We start from the raw sequence: 18,622 nt of genomic DNA on the forward strand, positions 1-18,622 counted from the left end.
TTTTGAAAATTTTTAAAAAGCGCTTTTATTTCTGGAATTTGGCTAAAAATCCGACTATTATACTTAAGAAATATGCAAATTCCTGTAACAAATAGAAAAGAAATATGTTTAATTTTCAAAAACCAAAGATGAAATGGTTACTAAACGAGACTTTAGTTCTTAATAGGGGTGTTCCTTGGTTGGGTTGGGTTGGGTTGAAAGACTTTTTAGACCCAACTCAATTATTCAGATTGTAAATTTTTTCAACTCAAATAACCCTTATTAAAAAAATGAAACTCAACCCAACCATAAAATATTTGGGTTAGTTTGGTTCAAGTTAATCAGGTCATTTATTTTTAAAAAAATTCTAAAAAAAAGCAAAATGTAAATATGTAAAAATCTAATTTAATTATTTTCATATATTGAATTAAGATTAATAACTCAATTTCAATTTATATGGTGACAATTTTCTTTCTAAATTGCAAAGAAATTACTTTTAATAGTTGTTGAAGAATAAATTATTCAAAAAAATTTTGGAATTAAATAAAATTAAAATCAATATATGTATAAACAATTGTGTTATAAGTAATAAAAAATATATTTTAAAGTTATTAATAAATTTGGGTTGGTTCGGGTTGGTTCATGGGTCCACCTAATATAACCCAAACCAACCTAAATGAGTTGATAACCCAATCCAAACCGCACGGGTTGGGTTGGGTTGATCGGTTTTTTTGAATCATCAGATTTTTTAAACACCCTGATTCTTAAGTTTTGAATTTGATTTCAATTAAGTTCCTAAATTTCAAATGTTACGATTTTATCCTTGAATTTTGAATTTTATTTCAATTTGGTCTCTAAGTTTTAAATCTAGAATCTAAATTAAAATCAAATTCAAAATTTATGGACGAAAAATATAATATTTTGAAACTTATAAATCAAGATTTTTTTTTTTTTTCAAGAATCCAACTTTTTTTTAAGGAAAAAAGAAAATCAAATGCGCGTTACCTTTTTCTTTAATTTTTATTTTATTGTAGAAAAAAACAAAAGTAAATTAATTTGTTGACTTTAAAGATATATAAATGAAATGTGGTGTGATTGGCTTTTCTGTCCCGTCGGCCACTTTGAATCCTTCAAAATATGTAAAAATTTACACCAAACAAATTCATCGTTTCTTACTATGCTATGAGTCTTTTATTTATATATATAGTTATTTAAATCGTTATATATATTTTTCGTAATCTTGTGGCTCAAGAAGAATACATAAATGAACTAAGATCACATTCACTAATTCATAAAAAAAGTTGGTGTAATCGTAATAGAATTCATAGATCAATCGTAATGGATCACAATTATAATCGTGATTTGATTGTTTTTTATACGTTTACTTAAAATTATAAATCTATCATATTTACTATTACTATTACTGTTTAGGGTCAAACGATAATGGTAACCATAAATGTGATAGATTCATACTTCTCATACTATAATAATTCCAAATGCAATCAGATTGAATCATTTATCATTTTTCGCTCCTGGATTTAATTGAACTTTTTTATTATAGATTTTGAAGTGGACCTTCTGAAGGTAATTAGGGTTTATTTCAATAATAATTATTATTATTATTATTTTATCTTTTCCTAAGTTAATTAGTTAAAGCTGATTATTCAATATATTTAATTATTCTATTTACTCAATAAAAAAACTAGAAAATGAAAAGATACAAGAAAAATAATAATTAGAATAAACCCTAATCAACTTTAACATGTCCCATATGCCAGTACTATTGATTTATTATGTTTCACCTGAGATAAACGTGACCTAAGAATAAATTAAGATTACATCCAAATGATAGAAAGATCATAAAGATATGATAGTGCGATTAAGAAAGACTTAAATTGACAGTTACTATCTATACCAATAAAATGCACATTCCTTTTATGTGGATCAATGAACTTCTAAAGCAAATCGTATGTGTGGATGACCTCTTGATATAAGCAATTCAATACATGAAAAAATAATGTTCAGGTTGCTTGAGTTCAAACTTTTAATTTTATGTCAAATAAATTTTTTAATTTTTAATTTTGTGTCTAATAAGTCATCGACATATATAATATTTATTAAAATCCATACACTTACTAGACACAAAATTGAAACTTTAGGTTCTTACTGAACATAAAATTTGAATCTTATGATAAGTTCATTTAAAAAAATGAACATGTAAGAGAAAATATTGACAAAAGAAACTTAAAGTTTAAAGATATATTAGATAATTTTAAAATTCGAAACCTAATAAACAATTAAACGTTCAAGATGTATTAGATATTAAACACTTTTTAAAACTAAGGTCATATTTACTAATACCTAATGAAAACTGGTGTAATCGTAATAGAATTCCATTGATAGATCAATCATAATGGACCAGAATCCCAAATATAATTATATTGCTTTTGATCACGTTTACTTTGAACTTGTCATATTTACCACTACAGTTACCATTACCATTATTATTATCGTTTGACTCTAAATGATAATAGTAAATGTGGTAGATTCATACTCCTCATACTGTAACACTACACTAACATTAACGGTAATGATAACATAATTTTGAAATACAAATAGATTAATCACTCTCCACTCGCCCAACAATTTTTGTTTTTTTTTTATTATAGATGGGACAGTGTGCTCCACGTATTCGTACAAGTTTGGAACACAAGACAACAAAAGAAAGCATAATTTATTGGGACCCACGTTTTAGATTTTCATTCATTTATGCATAATTTATTAGGACCCACGTTTCAGATTACCATTCATTTATATTTGTATTAACAAATTTTATTTATTTGATGTTTTGTTTTGTCATTCTTTTTTTTAAAAAAAAACAAACCAAAATTTAAAAATATAAAAAATAGTTTTCAAAAGACTTGTTTTTTTTTTTTTCAAAATTAGACTAAAAAAACAAGTGTATTTTCAAGAAGCGTGAGAATTAAGAAATTCAGGAGGAAAAAAAAACAAACAAAAAAAAACATCATTACCAAACGTGAATTAAAATGTGTAATGACCAAATGATCTCTTTTTTAAGGTAAGGTTTTTGGGGTTCAAACATGACATTTTACACTTATAGATCTGAAACATAAAGTTTGAAAATTTTTGGTGATGGGAACTTGGGAACAAAATGCATCTAAAATGTTTTTTTTTTCTTTTTTCTTTTTAATTAGGTAAAGATTTGGGGTTCAAACATAACATTTTACAATTAAAGGTCTGAAACATAAAGTTTGAGAAATTTTGTTTATGGTATAGGTGTTTAAATAACCCAATGATCCAAACAACCCGGACTATCCAACCCAAAATCTAAGGATTGGGTTAGGTTAGTTTTATTCTTGGGTTGAGTTGGGTTAAATTTTTCTATTTTTATTGGGTTGGGTTGGGTTGTGGGTTGGCTAAAAAAAATTTGAGTTGACTCAACCCAATTTGAATTTTGTATATATATATATATATATATATATATTCCTCTTTGTTTAAAGTTTGATTTATTTGTATGGATTAATTTTTGAATTTTTAATATTTTTCTTTTAAAATTGTTATGATATTTGTTTTGTTTAAAGTTTACAATAAATATCATAGATATTTGGTATTTAGCATCTTAATTTTATGAGATTTTAGTTATTAGTCATATGTTATATATATATTTACATATTTTTCATTAAAAATTTTTTAAAAAAATAAATTATAATCCGACAACCCAACACAACCCAACCCGAATTTTTAGAGTTGAGTTGGGTTGGATTGGGTTGGAAACTTTATTTGGGTCATTTGGGTTGCCAATCAAACCAACCCAAATTTTTGGGTTGGTCCAAAAAATATCCTCAATCCAAACCATGTATACCCCTAATTTATGGGAACAAAATGCATCTAAAATGCTAATATTATAAGACAATAAGTCTTCAATTCACGTTTCTTAATATGTAGTGTGATGAACATTAGTTTGTTGTGACCTCAAAAGTCAAAAGAAATCTCATTTATCTTCAATTCTAAATAAATATTTAAGCTATACTTGATGTCACTAGAGCCTCAAAGTCAACTAGATCAAAATTAGTGGAGTTTTATTTCTTCTATCTAGTTAAGCTACCCATAAATTTTCTAAATAATGAATGGAGTAAATATCAATTTACATCCTTGAATTTTTTAGTTATATCAATTTAAATCCTAATTAATTTAAACCCTGAATTTTATAAGTGTATCAATTAATACCTTGTAGTTTCATAATTGTAGCCGTTTAAATCCTCCATTATGTTTTAACTGTATATATTTTATGAAAGTTTATGGTTTAAATTGATATACTCCATGAAAATTCAGGATTTAAATTGATATAATTATTAGTTTGTGGTTTAAATTGTTATTATTCTAAAGTTCATGATTTAACTTGATACGACTATTAGTTTAGGATTTAAATTGATACAACCTATAAATTTTATGTATAGATCGATATTTACCCATGTTTAAAATCAATAAATTTTTATATTCAACTCTCAATAGGCCAGATAATTAAATACATAATAAATTAATTGATAAAAAAAAAAAAGTAATGTTATGAAAGATGAGAAGCAAATCCAAGCATTAAAAAAAAGGTTAAAGAACAAAAGACATCAAATATAGCATAATAGCATTGTCATTTTGATTTGTGTTTGTACAAGTCACTTTTTTTCTGTCTCCTTCCCACTAGCTTTTCCTAATATATGTTTTGATCCTCGATGTATTCTATTTTTTCCTATTTTTAGAAATAAAATCTAATTTAATATGTCAAAACGCACCTAACTTAACTTACTTATGAATATTAACGACTAAGAAGTTTGTGATTCAAATCTTTTTTATTTTACTATACTAAAAAAATTGATATTAGATATGTTTGTTAGCTTACTAAATATTAGTAAGTTTATCCTCGGGCCATTTGTCATTAACTAATTGAGAGAAGTTACGACATAAGAAACTAAGAATGTATTTCGTGCAACTTTTCACGTGTTCAAATTTGAAAACAAAACATTTTGAAAAAAATTAAAATATTTAGCAACTACTCATAATAGTTATTAAAATACATTCAAGTATATTTAAACTCTTTTTATCAAAAGCATTTCAATTAAAATGACATTTTGCCTCGTTTTTCTTTAACTTGACATAGATATTACAATCGAGCCCAAAATGAAATTTGACCTAATTTTTCAAAATAAAATGTAATACCGTTTCCAGACATTTTTAATATCTTTTTTCTATCTCTTTCCTTTTCTCATCTATTGCTTGCTCCTTTCTAAAATAAAGTAAGAGCACTCGAAGTGACGACAAATATAACAATCGAACGAGAACACAAATAAGGAAAAAAAAAAGGTGTGAGAGTATAAACGAGAAGAAAAGTGAATGAGCATGAGTGAAAAGAACAAGAAAATGAGTGAACTAAAAAAGGAGAGAAAATATATGTATGTAAAAAGTACGTTGCTCCCAACAAAGAATATAAAAATTCATTTCGAAAAGTCAACCAAATTACTAGAGAATTCGAACTTTCTGATCAAAATTAGACCATGTTCACGAATTATAACATTAACTATCTCACCAAAGCCTATATCATTCAAATATCGTCAATTGAACAAAAGGAAAAAAACAATAATATCGGATATAAAACCTAAAATAATTGAATAATATGTCAAAATAAACTTAATATAATGATCCGGCATGTGCTATTCAATAGGTCGGAGATTCAATCTCTAACACCTAAAAAAGAGTAATGAAAGAAAATTACAAAAAGAAAATATTAGTGAATATTAAAGAATAAAAAGTAAGAAATATTAGTTTTACAAGATATCGACCAAAGGAATCGATAAGGTTAAGAAGAAAAGCAACCATGGCCTCCGTAAAACAGAGCTTTTCATCCGCAACAAGCAAAAAGAAAAGAAAAAGAGAACAGAGGCCTAAGCAAAAATGGCAACAAACTCCATTCTTTAATCTAAAAACAAAAAACTTCTTCTTTAATTTCTTTCTTTCTACTTAAATTTCTTAATTCTTAATACTAATCTTGCGGCTGCACCGCCAAACCCAGCCATGAATTCTCGCCGGCGATCTTGCTCGGTGCGGGGCAGCTGCTCTGGTACGGCGCTCTCAGAGTTAGCCTGTTTCAAAAACAAAGCAAATTAAATCCATTGATTTCCATTCCATGGGGGATATAATTTGAAGAAATTATGAATTTTGGTTCAGAGAAAAGAAATTCAAACCCCACCTGTCTTTTCTCTTCTCCAAGAAACGCTGAATCGAAGCTTTACGAGCCATCGGAAGAGCTGCAGAAATGGGAAACAACTTAAATCATCGGAAGAAACAAGAACGAAATCTTCAACTTCCGGCGATGGAAAATTAAGGAATTCGAGATATGGGTTTGTTGATTTTGGAGTTAATTACCTCCAGGAACGGGCTGTGGCTGCGGAGGAGTTTGGTTCCGAGTGGAAACAGGGGAAGTGGAGCTCAAAGAATCGGCTGGAGTTCCGACCAAGACGGGCTGGCCAGCAGCGATGGCGGCGACAGCGGCGGCTGTAGGGAATTTTAATTTTGAGCTCTCTCGACTGGCTAGAAACATAACGTCGCCGACTCTGTCCGCCGGAAAGTTATCGAACACAAAAACTTGGCCGGCGTAAAAAATTGTCATTTGGGAAGTTAGAGGCGCCGCTGTAGCAGATTTATAAACCCTAAAAACGACAAATTGATTACATCAAACAAGAAATTCCTCAAAGGATGAACAAGAAACGGTGGAGAATTCGGTTCAATTCATACCTTGAATCGACGTCGTTTGAGTTACCAAATCCAGCCTCTTGAGGAAACAAATCCAAAGACTTCCGATTCGCCATTTTTTCCGGCGAGTGGAAGAACTCCGGCACCGACCCTGAAATTTCAATTTTAATTTCAATTCCCAATTTCTCCCAAATAAATTTCAAATCCAACCCAGAAAGGAAAAAAAATGTATTCGAAAGCAAAAAAAAAAAAAACCTCACCAGTTCTTAGCCGGAGATTGGGCGAGAAACCCAGATTCAAATCCCTGCCGGAAACGAGCATCGTACCGGCGGGAACAAACCCGAGCTTCTCCGGCGAGTTCGACGGCGATCTTTGAGAAGAAACCTGAGAGAATCCCGAAGAACTCGACATGGGTTCGAAGAAAAATAGGAATTAAAGATGAAAAACAAGTTAGGATCTTGAAACTGAAGATGAAAATTTCCCGATGAAGGCTTAAGATTTTTAATATCTGTCTTGTCTTTATAAAGAAAAAACCTAAAAGGAAAAAAAGAAAAGAAAAAGAAAAAAAGAAATTAAATTAAAATCAGAATTAATTTAATATAAAATTTGGAAAATAAAAATAATAAAGGCACGAGGAATATGTGGGGTTTTAACTTGGCGGTTTCCTTCAAATGAAAAAGAAAAGAGGAATATTAATCGTTTGGTGTAGCATTTTCAACACGTGTTCTTTGTGTTATTTGAATAAATTTTGTATTTTTGCCCTTAAAAAGACATTTTATTTACGAGTATTGCCATTACTTGGTGGGACCCAGAGTCCACGGTTGAGAAACGTGTGGTCCCATTCTTGAATATTTGAACCACCCAATCCACGTACTTTGTTGATAAGAGCTACTTATCTGGAGGGCAAATACGTCATTTTGCTTCTTTCTATAGATGATTTTCGATTTATATTATCTTCTCCGCGTGCTTAAATTTTACCCTCAAATTACCTTTTAATCCCTACTTTTTTTGGGCTTCGAGTTTTTAAAACACACCCATATCTTTTTGCAAATATATATTTCACAGACCATCCGAATTCTATGTAAATTCTCAAAACAATATTCATTTGATCTTATATTGTATTTTGAATTTTAAATTAGATAATTATATTAAACAAAGATAAAAATATTTAGAAATACAATATATCATGTTGTCAAACACATTTTAAACCATTGTTTAAATTAGAATCCAGTTTTAAAATCTGTTATCGAACACATATTTGAAAACATAAAATACAACCCTATTTTCATTGAATCCATTGTTTTTTAAATTTCTATTTTCAAACTTCCGACCAAACAGATCCTACGTTTTTCTCAATTCTTTAAGAATACATTTAAAAAGAGTGCGAAGTAGATTTTCCTTTTTTTTTTTTTTATAACGATGAGATATTTTCTTTTGAAGAAAAGGAGAGAATGACGGTATAAAAAAATTAGTTTGGGAACTTTTTACATAAATTGTCACAAATAGCCTTTGACGTTTTCCACATTTCATAAATAACACCTTTTTTTTTATCTATTGTTTTAATGGCTAATCTTGGTTCACCTCGATTGATGCTGAAATTAAAATAAAAATTTGATTTCTTTAAATGGTACATTCAATCCCCTCTTTTTGAACCTTCTCAATGGAATCTCGATTAGAACGAAAATCAAGACTTAAATATTATTTTGTACGTTTTGTAGTAATCTTCCCAAGTATTATATATGTGATAAGCATTTGAAAAGGATTAAATACAATATTCGGAAAAAATTATCGAACAGGGTCATATTGAAATAGGGAAATCGAAAAGAGTACAAAGAGGAAATCAAGAGTTGGATTGGAGATTTGAATTAGGAATAGAAATTTTGATAAGATTACATTGTAAAGATTAAGTAAGATTTGGAGAAGACAAACACTATAATATTAAGTCCTGATCTTCATCAAGCTTTGGGAAAGTCTAAGAAAATTAATGGTCTGGATGAACAATTAAAAAGAAGCTAAATTTTTTGTTTTGATCTCATCTTGACCGATATGTACCGATATGTATTGGAACGAGTCACTAAACCATTTGGCCAAAAATAGTGTTATTTACTAAAGGTGGAAAACTTTGAGTACTATTTCTGACAACTACCAAATTTTTTGAATATATTTTTAAAAATTTAAGAACTAAACATATACGGACTAAATACACCTGGTTTTTCAAAATTTTGAGACTGAAAAAGGAAATTTTTTTACAAATGTAAAAAATATCTGTCTCATTTTATTTTGTTTACTTTCAAGTGTTATAATTTAATCAATGTAGTTTTTAATTAATATAAAAATTAAATCTATTGTTAGTTTTTTTTAATCAATATTCATAACAAAAAATTATAATAATTTTCATTGAAAAAAAAAACAATATGTCTTCAAAATTTTATAAAGACTGGATTAATAAATAATTTTTATTTTAGAAAAACTTAACACAAAGAAATAAAAATTCACGATTAATTCAAAATTTTATTAAAAGTACATTAACTAAATTCAGGCATTTCTAATTACATAAATCAAAGTAGAACAAATACAAAATTCAATTTGTACGACTCTAGGTGCCAAACCTATAAATAAAATATCTCTTATAGTCTATAATGCAATATTGTTAAATTATATTATTGATTCGTTTAATGATATCAATGTTTTTTAGTTTTGTTATTATTTCCTTTTTCTTTTAAAAAAGGTACTTCAACCATAATATTAATTTTTTGTCGAAATATTGATATTTCCTCCATATTTCTGCATTTTCATGAGTTTGATATGGACATGAAAAATGAATCGATACTTCCATTATATCGTAGAAAAATTCACGAAACACAAAAATAATTTATCAAAATGCCACTAATATAGATAATAGACATATTAATTTGGAAATCATAAATTATTTATTTACTAATTTAAATTTATTTTTAAATTTTTTGTTTGTATAATTTTTCAAGAAATATCCATCGAAATCGATATTTTCATCGATATTTTCATAAAATTAAGTCTTCGATATTTCTGTTGACATCGATACTTTAAATTTTGAGTTCAACTTCAAAGACTTCTCAATAAAATAATAGTGATAATAATAATAACAACATTATTTTTTTTTCTTTTTTTTTTCTTTTTTTTTTTTTTGTGATGATTGAAGTTTAGAAGAAACGTGTGGCTTACTCAGTATGTATGCATTGAGCCAGTATGACTGGATCTCAATTGCAATTAGTGAAGCATTAAAGATTACTTGAAATAATTTGAAAGCCTTTTATGAAAAATAACTTCTTATAAAATGAACGTACATTTAAAATCAAACTACATTTATTATTATTATTATTATTATTATTATTATTATTATTATTACTATAATAAATTTACCATAGGTATGATAGGAAAATCGAACCTCCAATCACAAAGTCGATAATACAAATCGAGTTATGCTCATTTTATAAACGACGAGAGATAGAAAGAACTTGTTACATTAGTTTATGTATAGTATGTTGTCACACATTAATCATGTTGAAGCATTAAAAGTATATTTTTAATTGATGCTTTAAAGGGTTGTTTTCATATATAGTAAAATGAGTCAAGTTATTTACAATTATAGTAAAATATCATTGATAGACAATGAAATCTTGCTATATTTGAAAATATTTCTAACTGTTTTGTTATTTAAAACAATTATCTAATTTTAAAAGTATATTAATTAAAATGATTTTTTAGAGGTGTAAATTGATATTTCGTATAATAATTAAAATGAAAATAAACTTAGAGTAACTGGACCAAAATTGATATTTTCATCTTCAAATATTCAAGTGGACATTTACTCGTTTTTCACACGGCACTTGGAATTATTATTATTATTATTATTAACATTACTTTTTTTAGCACAATTATTATTAATATTGCTACTTTTATAAGTCACGATCTAAATCTAGAAAGTTTAATTTAATAGAAAAAAGAATGTGAAAATTGCCTTTAAAAATCCATCCAACTTTGGCATCAACATCCTTTCATAGCCCCACCACCACCAAACTCTGCTACCTCCAAGTTGAGGAGCATGGGCCATACCAATCACATGAGACCTGAAACCGCCCAATCGACCTAAATCCGAACCGACGAGTAGTTTCGATCGATTTAAGCAATTTTTTGGCTTTTCGGTTTTTTCTTGCACCAATGAGAAACTGAAACAGAATCAAAAGAGAGACATAAAGCAACTCAAAAATTTCAACCTCCATCGTTTGCTCTCTCTAGTAAAAGGGTTTTTTTCTGTTCTTCATTTTTTTTTTGTTATGTACAACTCCAGCAAACAAAATTGTAATCTTAGCCATAAAATAGACATTGTAGAACGCTTAACTGGTGGGAAAAAGAACAAGAAAGAAGCAGTATTCAGTGCTTTAATCAAATGAGCTAGCTACTCAAAAGTCGTAATCGATATCGGTTGCATTTTGGGAGGCAGAGTGTTTAATTAGTCGTTCCTGCTCGTCGTAACGGTCGAGGTTGTCACAAGGAGCAGGGAAGATGGTTCCTATCACTCGTCCGTGAACAAATGCACATTGGAATATATGTTTCTTCTTGTATGTTATCCCAACTGACATGTCCCTGAATGTCACGTTTCTCACTGGAATGTCTTCGCTACCGTGCATTCGGACGGGTACACGAACTCCCTGTCCGTGGATGCTTGTGAAGCTTATGTCCTTCAGCACTGGAACTGCTTTTGGATCGTATCCTTCATCTGGATGTTCGTTGTAGTCTGTCTTTATGACGATCCCAACACGAACAGTATCAAGGGTTAGATTACGATAAGTAATGTCTTGCACGTATCCTCCTCTTCCTGGAGCAGTCTTGATACGAACACCACGCCTAGAGTTCCAAATCACTATGTTCTCTACAGTGACGCCCGATACGCCACCTGACATCTCACTACCAATTGATATACCAGCACTGAGGAATTTCCACCAAAATAACAAGTCAGTTACCATCTAGAATGAAAAAGAAAAACAACACATGAAAGCATTCAATATGTATTCTTTCTCACCTAACCATAGACTGAAGAATGACGTTTCGGATTCGAATGTTTTTCGAGGGCTGCCCGTAAGCAATGCCATATTGATCCCAACCACTCTTAATCGCAATACCATCGTCTCCAACACTTATGTAACAATCCTCAATCAGCATATCTTCACATGAATCTGTTTATGCCAATACAAAGAATGAGGCAAGACCTTATCAAATGACAATATATCAAGTTGCATACATCTAAATGTATATAACATTAGACTATTAAAGTTGATCTTTTAAGAGATGACTTATTAACATACGCACCGTTTAAACCAGTGGAATTTGTTTATCAGCAATTTAAGGTTAAGCTGCAAATCGGAACTACTTAAACTCAACCAGGAGTTGTCAATCATCCGACCCCCTAAAAACTCAATAATTATTGACATCATTAAGCCAGTACCACAGAGTCTAGATAACTGAGTTTCAGCTTCATCTTCTACATACAAAGTTATCTGATCTAAGGGGAAAGTTGACATGGTCTTTGCTTTCTTAATTTGAGGTATCTAGTACCCATCTCAAACAAAAAGAAAAACTGATGCAATTTATCGATGTCAGCTCGAGGAACAGCTTAACCTACTCTAAGTATAATATACAGCAGCACGTAATTATAATGAATCAAGCATCCATTTGGACAATGAAATAAACAAAGCATTGAAGTTTACCAGGATCTATTCCATCTGTGTTTGGTGCATCATGTACAGGAGCCAAGATTGTTACATTCCGGATAGTTACATTCTTACAGTCGTATGGATGAAGTGTCCAAAAAGGAGAGTCGCGCAAAGTTATATTGCTGATCACAATATCCCTTGACCACATGATCTGAACGAGTGGGCCCCTTGTGTGGTTAAGTAGCTTCTGGCGATATTTCTTCCACCATGCTTGCCCCTGTCCATTTATGGTACCATTATGCCCTGTAAGTCATGACATATAAACTATCAGAAGTCGCACATTAAACATTAGGCCTTTCCGCTGTATCGATGGTTGTATTGTCTTTTAGTTCATATTAAACAAATTTCTGTTTGGTTAGCAGTTCCGTGTCCAACATGTGTCGAACACTTGTTCGACACATTTTGTACACTTGTTAGACACATTTTGTACACTTGTTAGTATGATATACAAATTCAATATAGGCTCAACATTGTTAGACATGTATTAAGTACAAAACAAACTCATAATAATATAGGGAGAAAATGATATATTTTAGAGCAAAATATGTCAAACTCATTTGTTTTATATATATGCATGAACTTATTTGTCTCCTCAAGTTTACATCTTTAATAAAGGTAGGCAAATTACAAATGATAGAAATTCATCCTTTGTCTCCTCAAGTTAAGATTTAAATTTTGATGCTATATAAGTTCTTATGAATTTCGTGAGTAATTGTTTTTTTCCCCAACGAATGGCCTTCTGTTTGACTATTCCAGGATTTCAAGTCAACTTCGGGCTTAAGTGGATTCATTTGCTGCTTTCAGTTTGGTCTTTGATCGAAGATTTTTATTCTAGAGTGGAGGAGATTATGATCTTTCATTGCTGTTGGCTTCTTCTTCGTCGTCCTCTCATCTTTTTGGCAATCCAGTAGTACTTTAATGTCCTTTTGTGTTATGCTTTTGACTCAATTTCTGTTCAGAATGGGTGTTTATTTGTTGGACTTTTCTGGGTGAACTCTTGCTTGATATTCTTTTCAAGTTTTATGCCTTTTTTGCTTTTGCTTATATTCTTCCATTATAATCATTATTTTCTTTTTCTCACTCCCTTGTAGAATTTTTATCTTCCGAGCATTAGTTTTTTTTAATTTCATCAGTAAAAAATTTTCAGGTTTGGTTTATAAATAAATAAATTAATTTAAAAAAAAACATATACGGATTAACATTAAATTTCATTCTAAAATAAAGATGATACATACTTCTAAAAAATATATAATTTAATACCCGTCTTTTCCGTAATCATGTCCTAGATTTTTGAAGAATGATGTGTTAGTGTTTGTGTTGTGTCCTATCTATCTCTCATGTCTGTATCAGTGTTTCTACCATTTTCTCCAATTACCACAACTTTTATTTTCCTTAATGAATCACAGTTGTTTTTTCTTTTCTTTTTTGGTAGCTTTTTTTCCCTCCCTTATAGATAAAGTGTAAATAGAAGATGAATTCAAATAATGAGTTTTCTTTTGCACCTTATTTTTCCTTGCTTTTTTACTTGATCCAATCTCTCCCCACTCCTCGTCTACCCACTTTGGTAGTAAGCAGCTTTTTCTATTATCCAGATTTGAATGTTCACTAAGTTACCTCCAGTATCTCTACATAATCATGCTCGAGTAACTAGAAGTTAGACCACAGGTATCCATGGAAACTGCAGAAATTTATTAATTGCAATTCATTATCTGCATCTGCCTCTTCTCCAATGATAATAATTCACTTTCTCGATATCTTTAAGTCCAGATTCCAAAGCAGCGATTAATAAAAATGTACCTAAATAAAGAAATGGCGACGAATCTGACCTGTTATCATAACATCTCTGAGATTTTGACCATGAATCAAACTCCCATATCGAGGTCCAATGTGCTCTCTTCCATACCCATAAGAAGGTAAAGGAGGCATCAGTGGCCAATATTTTTCATCCTGTAACATGAATAAGATTAGCCGTAATTCAACCCATAGCTAGAAGCTCACCCACAGTATTTAAACCACGTTGAACAAAAGTTCGAAAGAATCCATTTGTTTAACTAGAATCCGATGTCTGACGAGTTGCACATTAGATAAATGTCAAGTATCAAAAAAACCACAAAAGATAACACGATCGAAATTGCTGTTTGAAAAGCTTTAAGAGTCTGGAGATCAATTTAACATTTCCATTAACGTTTTTCAATGAAAAAAATAGGAGAACTGATAGAGATATGAATACAATAATAGTGACATTCAAAAGGAGTCGATTCAAGCAGATAATTGGCCAGTAAAAAACAGAGTTAATACAGTTGCACTTGTACACCTAATCTATTGTCCGAAACAACCTCCTACGGCCTCTTGTAACATGAAAAAGTTTAAACCAATCATTGTTATGAAATGGAAAATGGTCTGGCTCTCCAGTAACTAATCATAGACTTCTGTTTTTCAGAATACTAAAATATACGTGCCCAAACCATGTATCCCTACTAAGAATTTTCACTTTTCCGTTTAATTCACCAAGTCTCAAAAGTGATTCATGATCAGTATCAATACTACTCTACTACTAATTGGCCATATGTTATGGTGAATCTAAGAATCAACACAATGTTCCAATTGATTGCACAAATTCTATGGGATATCATGTCTATCTGTAAAACCTCCTAAAGTATTTATTTATAAAAGGAGGGGCAAAAAGGGAAACTCACACTTGAATTCGGTTAAGGGAATATTGGGAGGTGAAGACATGGTTTCAACAGAAAAAATGGAAGAGGTCGTTGGAGTAGGGACCACGAGAGGATGAACAAAAAGGGGAGAAGGCTGGCATCGAAGGGCAGGCAGAAAATACTCAAGAAATAGGGAAGAGTCGATTTTCATGGAGGGATCTCCCAGCGTCTCTCGAATCTCCGGCTGGGTTGTTTGAGTCCTTTTATTTTCTGAGTTTTCCGATTGTAATCTTCTTCTGTTTCGTGTGAAAGGAGTCTGGATAGTGTGGGTGACTAAGAGTGGGAGTTCAATAAGAAGCTTTGGTGTTATTTCTGTCTATTAATTGCTCTTTTCTCTTCGATATTTTTCTGGCTTATTGATTGTGAAACTTGTTAGAAGGGTGGGCCGAGTGCAGGTTCTTAACACTATCTATCCATCCATCCAGGATGTTATGTAATGACAAATGAAAGCAAGAAAACATGGACGGTAAAGATCACCGAGATTTACGTGGTTCACTAACAATTGTGCTAGCTACATCTACCAATAGATGGATAGAGCAATATCATATAATACAAATGGCAGAGGCGTCAATAGAGTTAAAAGGTTTATATATCCTCTCTAAACCCTACCCAAAATCCTATTTAGTATTCGGAGGCACTGGGTTCTGGGTTACAAATTGCAGAGGTGCCAACAAGACCAGTGCTTGGTCATTTGAAGCACTAAATAGCAGATTCAAGGTATTCTAACATAGGAGACCTTGAGTACCTACTTTTAACAACAATAGCAAGTCCAAACAGGCTGATTAGCATCCAAACCAAGTTTAAACAGACGAAACCAACTATTTCATCAAGTTCTTCTCATCATCATGTATCTAACCGAAACTAACTCCTTACACGGCCTTTCAAACAAAAAATTCAACCAAATCCAAGTTGTAAGACAGCATTCAGAAGAAAAACACACCTGAATTCCCAATATAACAGCATTTTCATCCAAAAACAAAGTCATATGACTAGTGAGATTAAAGGGAGCCGTAAGCCAACGCCCTGAAGGCACATTAAGCTGTCCTCCACCTTTGGTTCTCAACTTCGAAATAGCCAAAATAGCCTTCTCAAAGGCCTTGGTATTCAATGTCACTCCATCACCAACTGCTCCAAAATCCGTCAAATTAAACACAACCGGCCTCAGCTTCGGCAACGGCCGAGCTGAGACTCCCCGGAGAAAGAAGAACCCATCGCCGATAGTACTCTGCCAGAGAAAAATAGTGGCAACCGCCGCGATCCAGAACACTGTGAACAACGTCCTGTACGTGGAGAAGAAAGCCGGAACGCATCGCTTCAAGTCAATCCTCTGATTATTGAACCGCCCACCAAGAATCGAAGTCTCCACCATCATTACAACAATCCCAAACTGGGTTTTCCCTCAAAACTAGTGATCAATGAGCAAAATTAAGAGATGGGGTTGGCTTGGATTGATTGTAGGCATGTGGGTTTCTGCAAAATCGATTGTTGGAGAGATCTAGAAAGGGGATTTGGGGTTCAGAAGCGAGAAGTTAAGTGGAAATAGTAATTGGGGAATCGGAGAAGAGGGATTGTGACGGAATTTGGTGAGCTGTTAGTGATCAAAATCAGGTTGAAATTCTTGGAAGATTAGTGAAACTTACGATTTTGCAAAGATTGAGTGTATTCCAAGCGAAGATTTTCAAGTTTAATCGATGGGAGTTGGACTCTGCGGATTTAGTTCAACCATGGCAGATTGAGAGATCTAATTATCTACAATCAATAATATAGAAAGGAGAATCTTTACTTCTATTTTGTTTCGATTTATCGTACTTTATAGTAATTTAGGTTAAATGTCTACTTCAATCTTTGCTATACGACCCTTCGAATTTAGATTATGTAATTTTTGCGTTAACGGAAACAATTACTAAGTGTCCTTAGTTACACATTAAAGCAATGCAATGGATGGATGGAAACGATTATTAAGTGTTCTTAGGTTTCAAGGGACAAAGTTCTTAGAATTTACATCGGACCAATAGACAGTATGGTTTCTCTATTTTAAGATTTATATTTTTAACATTGGTTTTCACTAAATATTCACTTTTCTTTGATAGAATTAGTTTCGGTTAATAAATTAAAACTTGTTAAAAACTATATATATATTTATTTATTTAAGTTTCATTATTTTATAACTTTTAAAATTAAATTTAAAATTTCACTTCATAAGCACTTTTAATTCATTAATAGAAAGTGACATCAATGTTGAAAGTGAATATTTAATGAAAAATTTGGATAAAAAATATTAAAATTTGAAATTCAGAGACCAAATTGAAACAAAACGTAAATCTTAATGATAAAATTGTAATATTGTGAAACTTAAGGACTAAATTGAAATAAAACTCAAAATTTAAGGACTAAATATATAAAATTTTAAAACCTAAACATCAAATAAAAACTAGAGAAAAAAGTAAGACTAAAAAACTATTATTTCTCATATTTATTTATGTTGCTTTCAAGTTCTATAAAAATGTGGTAGATTAACTTTTGAAAAATGTTTTTTTTAATATATATATATACTCCTTTACCGATCTTTGTTATCATCAAAATATAATAATCATCAAAGCCTCCAAAAAAAACTATCTTGTAGTCTAAACATAATAGATATAAATTTATATGTATTTTTTAGATCAAAAATTCATATTAGACTCTCCACAAAAATAATATATTTTAGGAAATTTTTTTTATATGACAAACTATTAAAAATATTTTCAAATATGGCACAATGTCATAGTCTATCGGTGATCGTCTATTAGTACCTATCATTAATGACATTGTACTATATTTGTAAATAATTTGATTCATCATGTAATTTTTGTTTAATAGTTAAAACATTTTTTTTACCTCCAACTTCACTTTACATGTATGGTTTCAATAAAATCTAAAAATAAGAAAATAAATTGATAAAACTGTTTGTGTCAATACCCAATTATTTATCAGAATTCAAAATTTAGAAAGTTATTGTGATTTAAAGTCAATCAAATTGTGTTGAGTAGTTTGTAAACTAATTCATACCCCTAATTAATATATATTTTTAAAAATCATGCCATAATTTTTTTTTAAAAAAAATCCTAAATTTCATATAATGTGGATAAAAACTTGGAGAGAAACTTTATTTTCAGTTGGAAATATGTATCTTTCAAAAGGTAAAACTTGCATTTCATTTAGTTGAAAATTAATATAATAGGCCAAAAGAACCAAGAAACCTCAAAGCCCTTTTACCACAATAAATATATTTTAAAAAAGGGTCATTTTCTCTAAACCAAGTTGTTTTTGTTGTTATTAATATATATTAAGATTAAAATATCATTTTGATCTACTTTAATAAAATTAAACAAGTGTCGAAGTACGAGATCAAAATAGTATTTTTAACCTATTTTTATA

General features: G+C 30.4%; 2 protein-coding genes across 2 annotated transcripts; both read right to left on the reverse strand.

The window, feature by feature from the left end:
- Window positions 1-5,760: 5,760 nt before the first annotated feature.
- Window positions 5,761-7,410, reverse strand: JAZ1 (jasmonate-zim-domain protein 1). Its single transcript, XM_039022708.2, has 5 exons — window positions 7,002-7,410; window positions 6,784-6,892; window positions 6,415-6,698; window positions 6,239-6,296; window positions 5,761-6,131 (listed from the first exon to the last, which is right to left on the reverse strand). Exons 1-5 carry the CDS (start codon window positions 7,150-7,152, stop codon window positions 6,032-6,034), a joined length of 702 nt encoding a protein of 233 aa, XP_038878636.1. The 5' UTR covers window positions 7,153-7,410; the 3' UTR covers window positions 5,761-6,031.
- Window positions 7,411-10,971: 3,561 nt separating this feature from the next.
- On the reverse strand, window positions 10,972-17,124 carry LOC120071582 (Pectin lyase-like superfamily protein). Its single transcript, XM_039023922.2, has 5 exons — window positions 16,146-17,124; window positions 14,318-14,438; window positions 12,486-12,734; window positions 11,801-11,954; window positions 10,972-11,706 (listed from the first exon to the last, which is right to left on the reverse strand). Exons 1-5 carry the CDS (start codon window positions 16,575-16,577, stop codon window positions 11,181-11,183), a joined length of 1,482 nt encoding a protein of 493 aa, XP_038879850.2. The 5' UTR covers window positions 16,578-17,124; the 3' UTR covers window positions 10,972-11,180.
- Window positions 17,125-18,622: the final 1,498 nt, after the last annotated feature.

The sequence above is a fragment of the Benincasa hispida genome, chromosome 2 (genome assembly GCF_027475165.1).
Source record: "Benincasa hispida cultivar pf3 chromosome 2, pf3_genome.v1.1, whole genome shotgun sequence".
Classification (NCBI taxonomy): domain Eukaryota; kingdom Viridiplantae; phylum Streptophyta; class Magnoliopsida; order Cucurbitales; family Cucurbitaceae; genus Benincasa; species Benincasa hispida.